At 41.0% G+C, this 20,697-nt stretch overlaps 1 protein-coding gene across 1 annotated transcript in view; it reads left to right on the forward strand.

The window, feature by feature from the left end:
• LOC134655485 (epidermal growth factor receptor substrate 15-like 1) overlaps positions 1-20,392 on the forward strand; it is a 44,693-nt gene extending 24,301 nt beyond the window's left edge. The window contains exons 20-24 of the mRNA XM_063510949.1: positions 6,403-6,558; positions 7,325-7,459; positions 10,292-10,381; positions 15,547-15,681; positions 19,368-20,392. Coding sequence (XP_063367019.1) covers positions 6,403-6,558; positions 7,325-7,459; positions 10,292-10,381; positions 15,547-15,681; positions 19,368-20,387 — 1,536 coding nt within the window. The 3' untranslated portion in view covers positions 20,388-20,392. The remainder of the gene's footprint in view (positions 1-6,402; positions 6,559-7,324; positions 7,460-10,291; positions 10,382-15,546; positions 15,682-19,367) is intronic.
• The last annotated feature ends 305 nt before the right edge of the window (positions 20,393-20,697 follow it).

Below are 20,697 nucleotides of genomic sequence, written 5' to 3' on the forward strand. Positions count from 1 at the left end.
TAGGCTTAAGTACTCAGACTTCCACCTTTTCCAAATGTCACTGAATATTTTTTGTGTTAAACTCCATTTCGTGCGTGCGTCCTCGTATGTTTCCATTATAGTGACTCCTGCTCTACCTTGCAAGAAATGGGCTGGAGTCAGTGTATTTAAGTCATCAATGTTTTCGGTTAGGGGGCATAGTGGGCGGGAATTTAGACATGCTTCCAGTTGGGCCAATACTGTTGCGTACTGTTCGTAAGTAAGTTTTTGTTCACCCACTACCCGTTTCAAATGGTGTTTTAGGCTTCTGACTGCTCTTTCCCAGAGCCCGCCAGCGCTGGGCCAGGACGGGGCATTAAAATGCCATTCGATGTCCATTTCGGCGATTTCTACTAAGAAGTTATCATCTAATGTGTTTTGAATTTCCTTCCACTGTTGTTTCAAAATGTTATTCGCGCCTACGAAGTTGGTTCCTTGATCAGAGTATAGGTGCTTTGGGGCTCCTTTTCTGGCGGCCATCCTCCTTAGAGCTGCCAGGAATGCTGAGCTTGTTAGTTCAGTTACAAGCTCTAAGTGTACCGCTTTTGTGACCATGCAGATGAAAACGGCAATGTAACCTTTCAACGTTTTGCTTCCACGCGCCTTGCTTGCTTTTATGTCAACAAATCCCGAGTAATCGACTCCGGTGTGAAAAAATGGTTTTGCTTCGTTAACACGGGCGGCAGGAAGATCTCCCATCAGCTGATATTGTTTTTTCCCATCAATTTTTTGACACTTGACGCATTTTCGAACTTGTTGTTTGACCCTATTGTTTCCACCCATTACCCAGTACTCTTCTCGCAGCTTGCTTGAAGTGATCTTGGCACCTCCGTGAAGTGTCATCAGGTGTGCGTGTTCTATGAGTAACGTAGCAAGACGTGACTCCTTCGGAATGATTTTTGGATGTTTCATCTCGTAAGATAAATGCGCTTCTTCGAGGCGACCTCCCACTCGAAGGATACCGCTGTTGTCCATGAAAGGGTATAATGTGAAAAGCTTGCTTCTTGTTTCGACTTTATTGTGCGTACGTAAATGTTCAATATCTTCTCCTAATTCGTTGTTTTGCACACATTTAATTATAGCCAATTTTGCTTTTCTCAACTCTTGTAATGTGAGATAGCTTGGTAAGCATTGTCGCTTTAAAGTGAATGCCCTCAATATGTAGGCTACGATTCGTGTTACTTTTGTAATAGAATTATATTTTTCTAGTAAATTGTGTATGACATCATGTTTGTTATTGTTTTGCGCTACATTCGATGCATATGATGTTTTCTCTTCTTCTGTTGTAGTATATGTTGGTTTTTGAGAACATTCAAGTTCTGACTGGAAATCAGCTAACCAAGTTGGCCCTGACCACCATAGGGAGTTGTCTTTTAATTGAGATGCTGTCTGTCCTCTGCTTGCAGCATCCGCGGGGTTTTCTGATGATTTTACATAGCGCCATTGTTCTTCGGGCATCACCTGTTTTATTTGTTCTACGCGATTTGCTACAAATGGCTTCCAACGGCTTGGTTGACCTTGCAACCATCCAAGGACGATTTTAGAATCACACCAGCCAAATGTCTCCACTGTATGCTGTTGTAAAGATGTTTTTATTTTTGCCATTAGCTTCGAAAGAAGATGTGCTCCACTTAATTCGAGCTTTGGAAGTGTTAATTGTTTCTTGTGTGGGACGACTTTTGTTTTCGCTGCGACGAGAATTGGTTTTGTTTGATGTTTAATCCGTGCATATACTACACAGGCGTAGGCTTCCATTGATGCGTCACAGTACCCGTGCAGTTGAATCATGTCATTTTGTTTACATAATAGCCATCTGGGTATTTTACATTCATTAATTAGGTGAATGTCTTCCTGTATTTTGGACCATTCCATGTATATTTCCTCTGGTATAGGTTGATCCCATTGAACGGTCTGTTTCCACACTTTTTGGAATAAAATTTTGAGTTTGGTGCTAAGCGGGGCAAGCCAGCCTAGTGGGTCAAAAAGTTTGGAGATGTCAGATAGGAGAGTTCTTTTTGTTGGTTTGTTTTTCTGTTTTTCAATTTTACATTGAAAGGTAAAAATGTCTTCTGCTGGATTCCAACTTAAACCGAGTGTTTTAGATATGTCATCTTGTTTAAAATTGATTAGTAGGTTTTGGTTTTCTTGGTTGTTTTGTATATGTTCCAATACTTCTTGTTTGTTTGAGGACCATTTCCGCAAATTGAATCCTGCTGTTTTTAATAGAACTGTTATGTCGTTGATTAATTTTATAGATTGTTTTATGGAGTGCGCACCGTGTACTAGGTCATCCATGTAGAATGATTCTTCCAAAATTTTCGAGGCTTCTGGGTAGTTGTCTCGTTCGTCACGGGCTAGCTTCTTTAGCGTCATCATGGCTAAAAAGCTTGCACTTTTTGTTCCGTATGTAACTGTTGTAAGCTGAAATGATTGTAGTGTCCCGTGCTCGTCTCTCCAGATGATTTTTTGAAGGGGTTGGTCGTCCTCATGTACTAGGATCTGACGGAACATTTTTTCTAGGTCAGCGCAGAACACAAACTCGTACTGCCTCCATTTTAGTAACAGTGTTTGTAAATCTTTTTGTAAATTTGGGCCCCTGTACATTAAGTCGTTTAGTGAGTATCCTGTTGATGTTTTGCTGGAAGCATTATACACGACTCTATACTTGGTAGAAAGTGATTCTGCGCGTTCCACAATGTGATGAGGATAGTAGCACTCCACCTTGTTGTTGCCCACGGCAGGTTTCATATGTCCTAAGTCGCTGTATTCTTTCATGAAGGCTTTGTACGCTTCAGCTAGTTTGCTTTGTTTCTGGAGCTTCTTTTCCATGTGCTTGAATTGAGCTATCGCTTTTGTTTTAGAGTCTCCTAACTTTTCTTGAAAGTTTGGTTTCATGGGAATACGCACTTCGTATCTGCCGTCCACTGTTCGTTTTGTGTTTTCTTCATAATGTTTTATGCATTCTAAATCTTCCTGTGATAGATTTCCTTCTTCCATTATGTCTTCCACTTCCCAAAACTGTTGTATCTCTTCTAAGTTGTTTATGATAATGTTACAATGGTAGGTCTCCAGTTCTTCTTCGTCGTTTCCGCTTAAAAGCCATCCGAGTTGGCTCTCTTGCGCGAGAGGCTGCAACTCATTTTCACCCAAAAGTCAAAGTCAAAGTCAAAAATATCTTTATTCATGTAGGCCTAGCAACAAGCACTTATGAATCGTAACATAACATAACCCTTAATTTTACCATCTAAATTTATCTGAGCGTTTACTACTGATCCTAGAAGCAGATCTACTGGACGACTAACGTTGAAGTCTGGATCGGCCAGGTTAAGATTCTGTATCATGGACCACGAAGGTTTCGAAAATGTTTCGCCTGGTAGGCATTTCACAACTTTGTTCATGATAAAAACTTTCGCATTAAATGTGAAATCATTGTACATCGACATACATTGTATTTTCAGTTTGCCCTTACAGTCGTTTTCTTTTTCTCCCAATTCATAGATGACCCCAGAACACTTATCTCGTTTTAAGTTAAGTATCTGAGCGGCCCGTTCTGTTATAAGTGAAATTTGGCTTCCTGGGTCTACCAGGGCCCGGAAGGTGTGGTAGGTGCCATCTGCTGCCTGCACTTTCAGTATGGCGGTAGCTAGTAAAGTTTCACAGGATGAAGTCTGTGAAATGTTTGTTACGTATTCCATCTGTTTATTCGAAGTAATTGCATTCGTTGCATAAGTTGAGGTCGATGACTGAGTTGCTGTTGCTGCACTTTTTACACATGCTTCGTGTAATAATGTGTTATGTTGACCTGAGCATTTCTGGCATGTTTTATTTGAATTGCAAGCATTTCCATTATGACTAAATAGGCAATTTATGCATAACGCGAGTTTATTGACCGTTTGGAATCGTTTTTCCATTGGCATTTGCAAAAATTGTCGACAACTGTAGATTCCGTGTGGAAACTTGCACAACGGACATTTGATACTTGAAACGTGCATAGTTTTTGCAATAGTTACATTTCCATTGCTTTTGTTGGCTCCACTATTGCTGTTGTAATAAGGACGATTATTGTATGATTGCATAGGCTTCGTGTTGTTGGAGGTCGATGACTGTTGAGAGTTTGTTCTGTTGATTAGAGGTTCCTGCTTTCGGCGAGATGTTTCGAGACTTGTAAACTTTCCTTCTAAGAAATCGAAGAAATCTTTTAGTACCGGCAATTCTCTTGAGTTTTTCAATGACTCTATGTAGTCTTTATGTGTTTCAGAGTCGAGCTTTTGAGTTAAAATATAAACTACCAATGGATCCCACGTACTAATATTTACCCCTAAATTCTTAACCGCATGCAGGCACTCTGTCGCCGTGTCATGTAGTTTCTTTATTTGGGCTAAAGTCTGCTGCTGCATGATAGGGAGCCCAAATAGTATGTTCATGTGCGAGTTAAATATTAGCTTAGTGTTATTGTACCGATTGTTGAGAATCTCCCAGCAAACTACATAATTATCCGAACTTATCTGAAGATGTTGAATTAGACGCTCTGCTTCACCTTTTACTTTTGACTTCAAAAACTGCATTTTTTGAGCGTTTGATAAGGACGAATTATTGTGAATTGCTTCACTGAATAAATCTTTAAAAGAGACCCAAGAATTATAATTTCCGTAAAACGTAGGAATGTCTAAAACTGGTGTAGATTTAACTTTATGCTTTACAGACCATACTTTTTTATTAATGTTTTTCTTCATCATGTTGTAGGTTTTTTCGTGTTTGTTGAACATATCTTCATACGCCGAATCACTTTGGGAGTCCTCGCTTTCCATTTCCCAATGCAAAGTATCGATAACTGACCAACGAGCCTCCAATGTTTTGAGAGCGTCCTCGAGCTCCCATTTCTCTGTTAATAGGTCAATCTGAATGTTGTTCACGGTCCGCGCAAAGGCTTTTATGTTAGCCTGTTGCTTTCGCATCATTTCGTCCATCTTACTTTCTGTTCCCCTCTGCTGTTTGCTAAGTTTATTACCTCCAACTTCAGTGACGGATGTTGGTTTATCATCCTTCGCAGATGCTTCTGCCCGGTCCTTGTTGAGAGTTGTAGACGTGTTCGTTTCTGACGGGTTGAGGTCGATCTTAGATTCCATGTTCTTCTCAAACAATGCTTGATACCCTGCTGTTAGCTTCGCGTGGAAAGTAGAATACGTTTCCTTAGCGCTCTCATAAATCCTGTTAGTAAAGTACGAATTAGACCGACTCTCTACCATACTTATCTGTTCATGGTTAAACTGGAACTCGCTCCATAATTCGTTTAACGTATCTAAACGCGTTTTAAAATATTCAAGCTTCGTCTTCCTGTCCGAACTATCTTTTTTAAAGTTCGAGAAAGACGCCTCAATAAGCCGCTGAATCTCTCCTTGACGTTGAATGTAAGCCATCTTGACCGACGACGGTTAAGTATAATAAGGAAAGATCTTACTTGAATATCTCTTAGCGCTGCTCTGTTACTGCCAATACCACCACTGTTGCTGTTGAGACTCTGCTACTCCTCTCCTTCAAACGCTGCAACCCTCACTCGTTGAGTTTAAAAGTTCGTTCACCTCACACGGCTATCAACCACAGTATCAAAACGCGCGAGATCCTGTTCGAAGGACCATGTGCGGGTGCGGGTTCGCGATGAATGTTAAAAGTCGAGAGAAAGTAGAGAAAATGTTTATTAATGTTAAAATGTTAATAGTTAAATGATTGTTAAAAGTTATGTTATGAAATGTTATAGTGATCGAATGCACCCGGCCGCGATGGTTCCGAAAAGTACACTGAATTTAGGTTAATGCAAATTATTGGTTAACGCGTCTTTTGCTGACAGGGCGCGCTCGCGCCGCACGAGGCTTAAAACGTGTTAAAGGTGCATTGCACCGAACAGATTCAATGTGTTGATGAATAAATTTAAAATTTTGTCTATACGTGAGTCACCAGAGACCATAGACAATATTTAAAATCCTCTGCATTTATTTTATTTATAGAAATTGAGATTCTTATTATCAGATTGTGCATAATGGCCCTAATAAGGTCTATTCGAACACTACACACGCGAAATACGGACGAATTCCGTAAAAAAAAAAACAATTATGGCGGGATTGGAAGGAAAATTAAAAAACTTTTGTTGTGAAGTTGGATTTTTAATATAAAGACTATAAATTTGTTTTTCGAGTGGTGTATTTTTTTATTTCATTGCATGTTTGAGAAAAGCACTATACATGCCTAGCCGTGAAAAGGTCTTGCCGGCTTCGTATCACTATCCGGCCTCCCTACGGTCGGCCGGCTATACCTACTCACCCGGCAAGCCCTTCTTTCCCGGCGTCTGCAGTAATGTACTAGTAATAAACATGTTTCGTTCGTTCGCAGGCGAACATAAAGATAACGCACCTGGAGGAGCAGCTGCGCCTGATCTCGGAGGGCGCGGAGGCGCTGGCGGCGGGCGGCGCGGCGGCGCAGGCCGCGCTCGCCGTGCGCCCGGCCGTCGACCGCGCCAGCCTCCACCGCCTCGTCGGCGCCGGGGAGGTTGGCGCCTACACTACCACTACTCTTTACTCACTCTTTGGTATCATCTTGGGTCGTCCCATTCGTTTTTCGTCAAGTTCTTAAATTAGTCCTATTCTGCTTTCGTCACTCATTCTACATTCGTCACAATCGTCGGTGGCTTTCAATGTAGAATGAGTGACGAAAGCAGAATAGGACTAATTTAAGAACTTGACGAAAAACGAATGGGACGACCCAAGATGATACCGACTCTTTGACATATCAAATCGGCAATAGAGTTGTTGACACGTGTTGAATTTTATAACAAAATCTAGTAAAATAGATAGCGAACGAGCAATTTATCACAATAATGTGGATATTAAAATAAAATATTGAAAAATTACAAAAATACGGGACCCGAAAGTTTCAAAATTTAAGTTTTTTTTTAACTTCCGAAAACGATAAAAGTGAGGGTACCGTTCGATTCCTTACATTTCAGAAAAAAAAATATTGTATAGCGACTATAAACATAAACGCAATATTTCACCGACAAAAACGCAATTTTCTCGTTTTGTCCATACTACAACGTGGGCGATGACGTCCCGGCCTCCGGCCGTTCTGTATAGGGCGTTTCGCGAGTGAAGTGCGACTGTCGGACTTTGACTACAATTTCTAACTTTTGTGTTGCTTTAATGCAACGGGTCCCATATAGACATTTGATCCTAAAAACGAACCCGATCGATCGATACCATAAAAAAAAATTAGTCGCGTAGCCAATTATACATAAGATAATAAACTCGTGTGTCAGGAGGAGCGGCCGGCCGGCAAGGGGTTCTCGGACATGAACGGCGGCTTCGCGGACCCCTTCAAGGACGACTTCTCCGCGCCCGCCGCCGACACGCGCGACCCCTTCGCGCCCAAGTCCGGCGCCGTGCCCGCGCAGGTCAGTGAACTCGCGCCGCCCTGCAGCCTGTCGCCACAAAATAGACACAGTACAGAAGTCAATCACATGTATGTACTTCACTTTTCATACCTACGCTCGGCGGTCGCTCTAGGGTTGTCGACTATGATTTATGCACAAAAAACTATCGTGGTAGTGGCACTCGTATCTGGTAGGGGCCGGGGCGGGGTGCTTACCTACCTACCTAACTGTTCTGTTTAACGTTAAAACGAACCATTGAAATACAAGCAGATACCTACTCTACCCTCCTAAGCCAAGTAGCGCTATCTCAAAAACAAATGATTTTGAAAATGGAATTCTCAGCTATAGAAAGTAGAGTATAAGTTAGCAATGAATTTTGTTTTGAGATAGCGCTTTTCGGCTTAGCAGGGCAGTACTTACCTCTCTGAAACCACTGGTAGCTTAAAAAACGACAATTCACCGTTTAATGTTGAATTTAAACAACCGTCCACTGAACAGTCATAATAACTTTTTTTTTGTTTCTCCATAATTGCACAAAAAAGTTTACAGACGCGTGTTTCAAGCGGTTGACACTCGCGCTCGCACTGGTCCCGACCGGTCCGAGATATCGTGTCCGTGAGCAGTGTCTATGTGTGCGTTGCTCGAGCGCACTTTGTATGTAGATTGATTTCTGTACTGTATCTGTTTTGTGCTATCGCGGCGAGCCGGCTCGACGCGCCTTCTGAAGGCGGGTGAAGCGCGATGTGGATAACGGGGGATTCGTTCGCGCCTCGTGACGCTCTGTGCGTCACCGCGGAGCCGGTTCGTTCCGGTTTACGGGTTGATCTATTGACAAATGGATGTTTCGTCTCATGTTGAGACGTGAAATAGCCGCGTCGTTCGATTTGAACGATTCGACGGATTTGAATGAAAGACAAAAATTATGCAACCTCCGGACCGGGGATCGAAACCGGTTTTTTGCAAAAACATCGAAATAACCATATTTCTCGAATTATTTTACATTCAAAATGTAGGATTCAGTTGTGTGTTTAGGTAACGCCTTCGTAATTGGAAATGAAATAATTAGCAAAGAACGAAAAAATACCGTTTTCGTTCCCATACAAAAGTACCGGTATCCGATCCCCGCTCCGGACTATATTATATTTTGTATTCCACAAAGGATCTAGACACGCGGTAGCGTGTCCAGCCGAGTTCAAAGAAAAACGAACTGGCGATTTCATTTCACATTTATGTTTTTGTTGGGATACCTTTTATCCTAGAGACAAACCAAAGAAAGTCTGCAGCGCTAGATTAAAAGTAGTTTTTAAAAATCAGTATGCGACAACACCACAGAAAATGGATTAAATAGTCTTGATACTTGTGAAATTTCTACCATATTTACCGTCTATGAAAAAATTAAGCTGTATGCACAGCTTAATTTTTATGGTAAAATAAATTTCATTCCAACAATAGATGTCACTATTAATATGTAGACATATACTAATATTGATAAATAATATTGGGAGAATGTGACATTTGGCTTCATCAAAATTAATAAGCTTTTGTAATATCCGCGACGGCGGTAAATAGGTACAGAGGGCCTACCGCGAACACCGAAGTTCTCAATATGCGAGCATCTTTCTCTTTTACTCCCATTAAGGCGTAATTAGATTGACAGAGAAATTGCCCGCAATTTACGAACTAAAGTTTTCGGAAAAACGAAATAAACCATTAAAACAATAAACATATATTAAAAATTAATTTTAGCTTTAACTAGTAGGTACCCATGCCGTGAGCATAAGCATGGAGGTTGTGGGTTCGAGCTCAAAACCCGGCTAGTACCAATGAGTTTCTCGAAATGTTAGAGGAAGTTCATAAGTATGCCTATACCTATTAGGTGTGTTCAATTTGCTGTGAAACCTTAGTCTAAACCAATATTATATTATCTAAGTAGGTACATATGGTGAAGTATTAAGATGTTTCATTCCACTTACCCGTCATCAACTCCAAATTTTGTAAACATTGTCGTTTTTCAGCTTGAATCGCCTCGTGCTGACTTTTTACAAGTGTAAAATTATTCGTCATGCGGAAAAGTAACTCCCGCACGCCGGTTTTGTAAGGTTTCACCATGTTTATTCCGTTCATCACAAAACACAATGAATATTTAAACGATTTTGACAAACACATACCATAGTGCATGACGTTTACTGACTGCTTAGAAAACATTGCCATATGTAGTTTTTTAATTCGATGTCAAATTATTGCGCTGCAGACTTTCTTTGGTTTGTCTCTAGAATAGGTATAAATGTAAGGTTTAGGGTGTGTCAGTTTTATTGACGTATCTGCCGGTTGATATTTTCGCCTCGTTCGCCATCACGCAGAATGAACGGAAGACTATTTTCTCAAAAATGGACGGCAAAGTCAACGTCGCCGGTTAAAAAATAGGTCGCGAAGTGCGTAGTTTATGGTCAGTCAAAAAATTAAAAAGTTAAAAACGTTGCAGTCTCGATTTCGGGAATTAGAACGTCGCTTCTGTAAAATATTTCTATTTCTTGCACCATTTTTGAGAAAAGCACTATATACGACTCGGCCGGAAGGCTACTTGCCGGCTTCGGATTCAATTAAACGGACTCCCAAGGTCGTCCGTTTAAAACGAATCCTCAGCCGGCAAGGAGCTACTTCCGAACCTCGACAATAATGTACTATTGTATTCCACAAAAGATACCTTTTATCCTAGAATAGGTATAAATGTAAGGTTTAGGGTGTGCCAGTTTCATTGACGTATCTGCCGGTTGATATTTTCGCCTCGTTCATCGTCACGCAGAATGAACGGAAGACTATTAGTGGTTGAGCGTGTGTTCGTTTGGTGCGCAGGCCGGGTTCGCGCGGGACCCGTTCGCGTCGGGCGGCGACCCGTTCGCCGGCGACTCGTTCGCCGACGCCGACAACAAGCGGCCCCTCGACGTAAGTACTCACCACTCTCACCGCTCGGCTCGGGGCCTCATCAATTACAACGAATCACGTTTTTATTATTGTGATATAGTCACTCTGGTTTCGCCGACTGTTAGAGCAGTCGGCGAAACCTATACCAGGCTGAGCTAAAATAATTTTTTTTTTTTTTTATTAATGATAAACTAACATACATTTTATAAATTACTTATACTCGCCAAACTGTAGAGTTTGATGGCGAGGTAATGATGTTTTATATCTTTTTAGAGTTCCGTAGCCAAATGGCAAAAAACGGAACCCTTATAGATTCGTCATGTCTGTCTGTCTGTCCGTCTGTCCGTCTGTCCGTCTGTCCGTCCGTATGTCACAGCCACTTTTCTCCGAAACTATAAGAACTATACTGTTGAAACTTGGTAAGTAGATGTATTCTGTGAACCGCATTAAGATTTTCACACAAAAATAGAAAAAAAACAATAAATTTTTGGGGTTCCCCATACTTCGAACTGAAACTCAAAAATTTTTTTTTCATCAAACTCATACGTGTGGGGTATCTATGGATAGGTCTTCAAAAATGATATTGAGGTTTCTAATATCATTTTTTTCTAAACTGAATAGTTTGCGCGAGAGACACTTCCAAAGTGGTAAAATGTGTGTCCCCCCCCCCTGTAACTTCTAAAATAAGAGAATGATAAAACTAAAAAAAATATATGATGTACATTACCATGTAAACTTCCACCGAAAATTGGTTTGAACGAGATCTAGTAAGTAGTTTTTTTTTATACGTCATAAATCGCCTAAATACGGAACCCTTCATGGGCGAGTCCGACTCGCACTTGGCCGCTTTTTCTACTCCCGTACTTTTATTTCTGCCGTGTCAATCCAAACTCGCGTATCTTGAGAAACTGTAGTTTGGGTTAACCAGTTTTAATCGATTTAAAATAGTGTCTTTTATATGATACAATAAAGATTTCATATTTTTTTGTCTTAATTTTCACATAAAACTAATATGCCAAAATACTGTAACTCTGAAATAAAATTGTAAATTTAACAAATATTTTTCATTCAAGAAGTAGCAAAGAATGGAGGGTGCGGGCGGGAAAAGAATGAATGAAATAAAAAAAACATGTCTATGGTTCACTCATCTGTCAAAATTAGGTTGGCAACAATGTATTTCATACAATATTTTTTAAGTGGTGATTATAGTTTGTAGCTTTCTAGTAGAGCCCGAAGGCTTATCCTACTGTCTATTGTTCAGTAAAACCGCACGTGCTACTTACCAGCAAAAAAGGGTCCTAATTATTCTATTTGGCACCTGAGCGCGGGCTAGTCCAACGCTCAAAAAACCAGTGTAGGTGCGCTCTCCGATAACGCGCCTTTGTTACGCATCTCGATGACACATTTTAGACTGGTTCTGTAGCGTTCGACTCGCCGGCACTCAGTAACCGAAGTACCGATTTTTTATGCAGGTGGTTGTGGCACGTGGCACGAGCGGTTTTACTTAACAATAGACAATAGGATTAGCCTTCGGGCTCTATTAGAAAGCTACAAACTATACACGAAGTATCGTAAAAGTGCCAAAAAAATACTGCGTGTATGCACAAATACTTTTTTGGGGAATAGACTAAAGACTTGTCTTGACAACATTGATATAGTATAAAGAACTGGATACCCAATCAGCCGCCAAAAATGGCCCCACAAAAGTGATGTCAAAACAGATCATGCATTACTTTTTCGTTTAGTCTTGTTTGAAACGCTCAAATGTGAAGTTGTCAACAATTACGAAATGTGCCGTTAAAATATGTAAAAATAACAATGATAAAACAAGGAAAAAGGATGGAATGTATTTCTTTCGGTTAGTTCTTTGGATAGCATTACATAATTTATGTAATCTGGTGGTAATTTTATGGTTTTGAATAAATTAATTTGTTAGTACCAAAGAAGGGATGTTAAGGAACAAAAATCTAATGAGTCGATGTGAGGTCAATATTTTTTTATATTTTTATATGGAATTCATAAGAAATAATATTATGTTTAAATTCAAGATTTCCAAGAAAACCTATGCGACGTGCAAAGTGGACTGCTATTTAATTATAGCAAGAGATAGGGGTGATGCAGTTTTAAACAAGGCAAAACGGCACTTGTGTGTTCGGCCCATTTCCCTGTTTCCGACATATACACCACCAATAAGGGCTTATATCGACTAACTGTAAATGCTAAACCTGTCGGAACACAATGACAACCACAGGATTTTTTTTATAAAGGTAGGTATAGGTAGACTTTATAAAAAAAATCCAATCAGTATCTAAATGTCCCCGTGCACCCGCGCTATGAGTAAATGTAGATCTTAAATACACAGTTATTTAATAAGTAGAATTTATTTCAAGGAAATTAGTATTTAAAGACGTATACTTACGAATTAAAAATTTGATTTGTTTGAATTTGAACCACGAATTAATTTTATTTGAGCTCCCGATTAAATTAAATTTGTTTTATTTATTACTTCAATTGGTTTTCTTGTACAGTAATACATATTAAAGTGTACCAAAGTGACTCCATTCGTTCATTATTCTCGTTTGACGTTGTTTGACGTAAATACGTTACGTTTAGTGCCATCGGACTAAATTTTTTAACAGTGTTGGTACTTATGTTTGCAAATTTGACACTTAATGCTTACGACATTAAGCTCTTTTCTGTACGAAACATTTATCTTGACTCAAAATTTACGTAAGCGTTTTTATCATCAATGCAAATGGTGCGAAACGTCATTGGGATCCACATTTTTTGACGTTTTTGTTCTGCTTTGTGTGTCTATTTCTTTTATATTAAGTCAGTGCTTGACAACTATAAGATAGAGGTTTAAAGGTGTGTGCACGACCCTTTAAATGACAAATAAAAGTGCGGGAGTAGAAAAAATACTATTACGTTATACAGGGTGGATTTTCTTTTTGAGTCAGTGAGGGCAGCTATCAGATCCCGTTTTGCTACGAGAAAACCGTCTTAGAAGACCTTCCCTCGATTTCAAATTAATGAAGATTGGCTTTTACAGATTTTGGAAAAACATACAGGGTGTGAGAAAAAGGTCGTTTTTGACAAACTTTTTTTTGATGCCAATCGATCCCATTCCTATTGAGGGTCAAAAGCTTGTATGGAACCAAATGCCAAATGCTTGTATGGAAAAAAATTCCGGCTAGAAAAGCCACAAATCGAGGAAAACTTTTCCCATACAATTTGTATGAAAATGAAAACTTTAATTTTTCACATGCTATTTTTGTATGCCAATCGATTCCATTACTATCCAGTATCAATAGTTTCCTAGGGGTCAACTTACGGTAATGTTCTAAAAAGCCACAAATTAATCTGGGGGCACGGCAGTGCCCCCGCCAAGTCGAGCGCGAAGCAAACACTGCGGTACCATCCTTTACTGGAACCATTTCGCCGCATTTTCAGGCCCCTATTTGAGAACCTCTGGATAAGACCAGAACGCAGAAATTTTCGTCATCCAGTAAGCTATAATCACATACAATTAAAATCCAAAATTTCAAGTCTGTAGGTCATTTAGTTCCGAATTTAAGCGAAAGCAAAGTTTCGCATTTATGACACTCATTCATTCACTCACTCATGATCATCAGAATAGAATTAGTACTTCCCATAAACTCAGAGAGCTGAAATTTGGTACAGAGTTAGTGTTTAATGGCCACATAAAGGGTAAACCTAAAAATATTGCAATATCAGTCACGTTTTAAAGATCTAAGAACTGCATAAGTAAGTTTGTAATCCCATATAAATATATGATATTACAAAGTTACTGTTGCAGTTCCTACAAATAGTAGGTAAAGTAAAGGTACACTACGATGTACTCACGATGTGACTATGAATGAAGATATGTTTAGTTATAATATGTGTATACATAGTATGGGTATGAGTACCCGAAAAGAAGGACAGCCTACAAAAAGAGATGAGATCCCATCAAAAACATTACATGTAAAAAGGTGCAAGTCTCGCAACGCTTTTACTACAAAAAAGTTTTGAGATGTAATGTGAAACCAAGTCGGTTATTTTAATCAGTGCCAGGGGGTGTTAAAACCGTATCAATAAGATATCTTTAATTTGTAATACATATAATGACTTGGCAATCGCACATAATGCTATGTATAATGCTCAAATTGCAATTAGCGCTAGCGTTATGTTCAATTAGAATTATTTTTAATAGATGACGATGATCCTTTTGTTATTATGCAGCTGTGCGATGGCCAAGTCATTATACGTATTACAAATTAAAGATATGAAGATATCTTATTGATACGGTTTTAACACCCCCTGGCACTGATTAAAATAAACGACTTGGTTTCACATTACATCTCAAAACTTTTTTGTAGTAAAAGCGTTGCGAGACTTGCACCTTTTTACATGTAATGTTTTTGATGGGATAAAACTTTCTCCATACATTTACTATGGAGAAAATGTGAAATTTTATTCACAATTTTCTATCTGGCCAATCAGTCCTGTTACATTTAAGGATCATAATACTGTATGAAGACATTGCTGTAGGACTGATGGGCGAGATAGAAAATTGAGAATAACATTTCACATTTTCTCCATAGTAAATGTATGGAAAAAGTTTTTATTAATTTGTGCCTTTTTAGTACATTACCGTAAGTTGACCCCTAGGAAACTTGATACTGGATAGGAATGGAATCGATTGGCATACAAAAATAGCATGTGAAAAATAAAAGTTTTCATTTTCATACAAATTGTATGGGAAAAGTTTTTCTCGATTTGTGGCTTTTCTCGCCGGAATTTTTTTTGGTTCCATACAAGCTTTTGATCCTTAATAGGAATGGGATCGATTGGCATCAAAAAAAAAAAGTTTGTCAAAAATGACCATTTTCTCGCACCCTGTATGTTTTTTCCAAAATCTGTAAAAGCCAATCTTCATTAATTTGAAATCGAGCGAAGGTCTTCTTAGACAGTTTTCTCGTAGCAGCACGGGATCTGGTAGCTGCCCTCACTGACCCAAAAAGAAAATCCACCCTGTATGTCAACATAGTGTACGGCCTCTGCGGGCGAGCGACCGGCGGGGCGTTCAACGCCGCGTCGAGCGTTCGAGCACTCGCGCTTAGCATTTCGTGTAACCCGGTTCGCCGCAGCCGACGCGCGTACATACATGTAACGTGTGGCAGGCCACCTGGGAGGCGGACCCGTTCGCCGCGCTGCACGCGCCCACGCGCGCCTCGCCCACGCCCTCGCTGCCCCCCAAGCGGCACAAGACGCCGCCCCCGCGCCCCGCGCCGCCCCGCCCCAACCCGCCCGGCAAGGTACGTACCGGCACACGCTGACTGGGAACAAACATACATACCCGCCACGGATCACTTCACGTAGGTCATAGTTATTGTACATGTTTTTAAAGGAATTTAAAATTATTATTTAACTCGTTTTTAAAAACTTTCAATAATATACTACGTACATTTATTTTCTGAAACAAAAAATAAAAAATAAACTTAGATAATGAGTAGGTAAATGTATTTTTTGATAAATTACAATTTTAATTTATTTTATTAAAAATTGTGTTATGCGTGTGACGTTCGAAATCGGATAAATTAAATACTTTTAAACGATTAAACCCGGTTTATAGAATTTTTACTTCTGAATGAGTTCTCGAGTCCATATATATACCTATGGCAAAGTATTTATCGTTTTGAATTATCCTATTTCGAAAATAGTTTATAATTTGACGCTAATAGTTTGTTTCCAGAGTTTATTTTGTTACGTTTCCCCCTCCCCTCCCCCCCCCCCCCTAGAGTTAGCGGTAGCGGCATGCGGACGGCGGACGACGGCTACTTTTGTTATTATTTAATAACTATTGTTTGTTTTTCTTACTGTTTGTGCGGCAGAGAAAGTAAAATGTACGTAACTACACATACCTACGAGTACGCGCACTGACACCAAATAAACACAGTGATCATTAGTAAACCTTATTTCGTTGCAATACGGTGTACAAATGGTTATTTAAATATGTCTTTAATGTCGTTTTGTGCACGTGCACGTGCAAACTTTATGTACTTAAAAAAGCTAAAGTTCTGCAATTTGGTATAACTATAAAATACCGCACAGCACGAATATCTTGGTTGTCATCGTGCTATAACTGGCTGTGGTGTGGTGTCTCAATGAATGCTTGTGTGTTAGTGGCTTCTGATGATGCCAGTCTTGAATGTCGATACGCTTGGCTATTTATCAGTTTTACTTTCTCTGTTTGGATGCATTTTGGAGCTTAATTTGCTAACACAGTGGTTGAAGGTACGAGCTAACAAATATACTAATTTAATTTTTAGTTAAAACGTCTTCGGAATCGTAAATCAAACCGAACTCTTAAAAATTCGACATTACTTGCCTATGCCTACTCGTTGTTACTATGTATAAGAGTCAAGAATTGTAATTAGCATTGTAAAGCATTATATCAATTGATGCTCATACACAACAACGTAATAAACAATAGTGAACTGTTGGTACACCGCGCGCCATTCATTATTTCTTGTTTGATTGCAACATAAGCGCAATACTATCGATATGCTGCGTATCAGTGTTTTAAAGGGTCTCCCCATACTTATCGACGCGGATAGTAAACAGCATAAACAGGTAAGGTTCGGTTCGGCTCCGTTCGGCCGTCGACGGCCGACGCGTCGGCGTCTTTTTCGCTCTTATTGCGTGGACATAAAGTTTCATTTTTAGGGTTCCGTAGCCAAATGGCAAAAAACGGAACCCTTATAGATTCGTCATGTCTGTCTGTCTGTCTGTCCGTCTGTCTGTCCGTCCGTATGTCACAGCCACTTTTCTCCGAAACTATAAGAACTATACTGTTGAAACTTGGTAAGTAGATGTATTCTGTGAACCGCATTAAGATTTTCACACAAAAATAGAAAAAAAACAATAAATTTTTGGGGTTCCCCATACTTCGAACTGAAACTCAAAAAATTTTTTTTCATCAAACCCATACGTGTGGGGTATCTATGGATAGGTCTTCAAAAATGATATTGAGGTTTCTAATATCATTTTTTTCTAAACTGAATAGTTTGCGCGAGAGACATTTCCAAAGTGGTAAAATGTGTGTCCCCCCCCCCGTAACTTCTAAGATAAGAGAATGATAAAACTAAAAAAAATATATGATGTACATTACCATGTAAACTTCCACCGAAAATTGGTTTGAACGAGATCTAGTAAGTAGTTTTTTTTTACACGTCATAAATCGCCTAAATACGGAACCCTTCATGGGCGAGTCCGACTCGCACTTGGCCGCTTTTTATTGGCATTGCCGATTCCGCGTCGATAAGTTTGGGGAGACCCTAAGTCACTGGATTAAGGGATGACAAAAAAGGCAGCATAAGATAAGAAATATCCACACACTTTACCTTTTTAAATTACATTCGTATCTCATTGTACAGTCGCCATTAGATAGGTATATCGGAGCGGCGGAGGTGTTCAAAAATATCTGAACAAGTACCCTAGCTCCTTGACGATAGAGCCGTGTTCAGATATTTGTGCCCACCTCGGCCGCTCCGATATATCTGATGGCGACTGTAAGTACTTTAAACATCTGCTTTGGTATTCCGTCACTTAGGTCGTTTGGCTTTGCTTATTGTTTGTCTATAGCACATATATGTTTATTATTATTTTGAGTAAGTATAATTTTATTATCATGATCACTTTAAACTTTTCTGCCATCATTTGTAATATTTCTATGCTCTCTCTTGAGTAAGTATGTTATTTAACTGTATGTATTTTATAAACCTCATCGCAGCAGCGACACTTGTCAAATATTGGCGGATCTAAATAGTCTAAATACTGACTTATATTATAGCTGACTGTAACTGTAATCCAGTAGAATCCGCTTATAATGACATCGAAGGGAAGTGACAAACACGTCATACTAAGCGGATGTCATATAAAGCATAGTTGTACAACTTCTTATTTTTTTAAGTTTTCCATATTAATCTCAAATTCCTTTGTGAGAGATGAGTTTTATTAAACAAATATCAATTTGTAACTGAGAATCAAAACTAAAATACCTTACACGCCACAAACGCACCTAACGTCCTTGCAGGGAAAGGTACGTGGTGACGGCCACGAAACCCAGCAAATGTGTCAGTATAACCGGACATCATTTCATGCAAATAGGATTTTTACGTCATAGTAAGCGAAGTCATCTTATCCGAATTTGTCACAGAGAATTTAATATGAAAACCAAACTTTGCACATCAGTAATGACGTCATAGTAAGTCGTTGGTCAGTTATAAGCGGAGTCATAATAAACGGATTCTACTACTTATTTACTAATAGAAATCAATACGCATGTAAATTCATACTATGCTAATATACTTTAGTTTATTTTATTTGGCCGTTCTGCCATTATATAGATGTCATTGCTGTAATATAGTCGCACGAAATTGTATATTATATTACATATATTGTATATACGTATATATATTGTATAAAACGTAGTTGAATGTATATATTTAATCCTCATCCCGTTTTATTTATTTTAATATTTTCTCTAATTTTCATTTGTGCGTTGACCTCTTGTATGTAAATATCTGACCGTACCGACAACAACACCCGACCATTGTGGACCTTACTCCGAGGAGATAAGGTCGACAAACGGTCGCTCGTGGTCGTTTGTACTGCGCACACGCCTTCACTCCTGGAGACTGACCTACTAAACTATTAACGTAGCTAATCATTTGATCGGTTATCTCGATACTTACCAGTGTAACGACTTCCACTTAAACGAATTATAGTCGGTTATAGTCGGATTTTTTTATAAATTTCGAATCGAATTGCTAACCCCTGGAATTATTGCGATGTGGAATAGTGCGGTTTGGGGTGTCCTACCGAAAATATATGTTCAATAAAATCACTTAACTTCCCTTCAGGATGAGATTAATTCTGTTATTTGGCTTCTCGGTCGAGGCTACGGGAGTACTCAGTTGTCATTATATGAACTCGGCGGGTATCGATGATGCCGGTCCCTTCGAGCCAGGGGTGCGGCGTGATCATTATAACACTGTGCACTAACATGCTAACTCGGCTCGTGCTTGTCCCCACTTGCAGCGCTAAGCGGACGCAGCCCGGAGCGGACACGTGCGTACACTTACCCCCCCCCCCCACCCTCACCCTCACCCTCACCCCTCCTTCGACCCCCCTCCCTCCCACCCGACGCCACCACAACGCTCGCTCACCCGCTTGTTTCGTCCAGACCGTGGACTTCGCCGAGGACCCCTTCAAGGACTACCGCTACGAGGACCCCTTCAATATCGAGGACCCCTTCGAGGACGCCGCCGACGGCGAGGACCCGTTCGCGCGCAGCAGCTCCGCCGCCATCTTCCAGCCCGACGACCCGTTCCGCGGCAACCTCAACGGCTTCCCCGAGCCGGAGCGAGGCGGCCGCGTCTCCGCCCCGCCCCTCGCCGGCGACCCCTTCTGCGGGTCGCACCCCGCCCCCGCCCCCGCCCCCGCCCCCGCCCCCGGGGGCTGGCAGGACGACTGGGCCGCCGACGACGCGTGGGCCAAACCCGCCACCTCGAACGACGCGTGGAACGACAACAAAACGGACAACCGGGCCGACTCCGGCCGGAAAACTGACAACTGGGCCGACAAGACCGACAACTGGGCCGACAAGACCGACAACTGGGCCAACAAAACGGACAACCGGGCCAAAAACGACTGGGCGGCCGACTTCGGCGACCGGAATAAAAACCTCAACGAGTCGTGGCCGAACACGCTGCCCAAGAAGGAGAAGTCTCCCAGACCGGTGAAGTACGCCAAGAGTCTCGTTCACACGATAGGCGGGATCGGTCGCAGCAAGCAGAAGAAGCGGGGCAAGGAGGAGGCGGGCGCGCCGAGCGAGGAGCAGCAGTGGGCGTGGGCGGCGGCCGAGTCGGCGCGCCTGGCCCGCGACGCCGAGCGCCGCCGCCGCCGCGAGGACGCCGAGCTGCAGCGCGTGCTCGCCATCTCGCGCCGGGACAAGTGACCGCGGCTCGAACGATATCATACGCGACATTCTATCCACCCTCGACTATAAAGCCCTTGCTACACGGTCGCCGACAAGCCTTCCAACCGTCCGACCTTGGTCTGTCCTTGGTCAGTTTTGGTCAAATTTTGTTGGAAACGACTGTCTACACGGTCCGGGACGGACCGAGGCCACGCGGTCTGAAGGCTTGTCGGCGACCGTGTAGCAAGGGCTTAATTGTACAGATCTAGTGCGTAATCGTGTTCCGTCGTACTTTCTCGGAAACGTTCGTATTTGTCACGCCCCTATTGCTACTTCGGTCGACCTCGGT

The sequence above is a fragment of the Cydia amplana genome, chromosome 16, assembly GCF_948474715.1.
Source record: "Cydia amplana chromosome 16, ilCydAmpl1.1, whole genome shotgun sequence".
NCBI lineage: Eukaryota > Metazoa > Arthropoda > Insecta > Lepidoptera > Tortricidae > Cydia > Cydia amplana.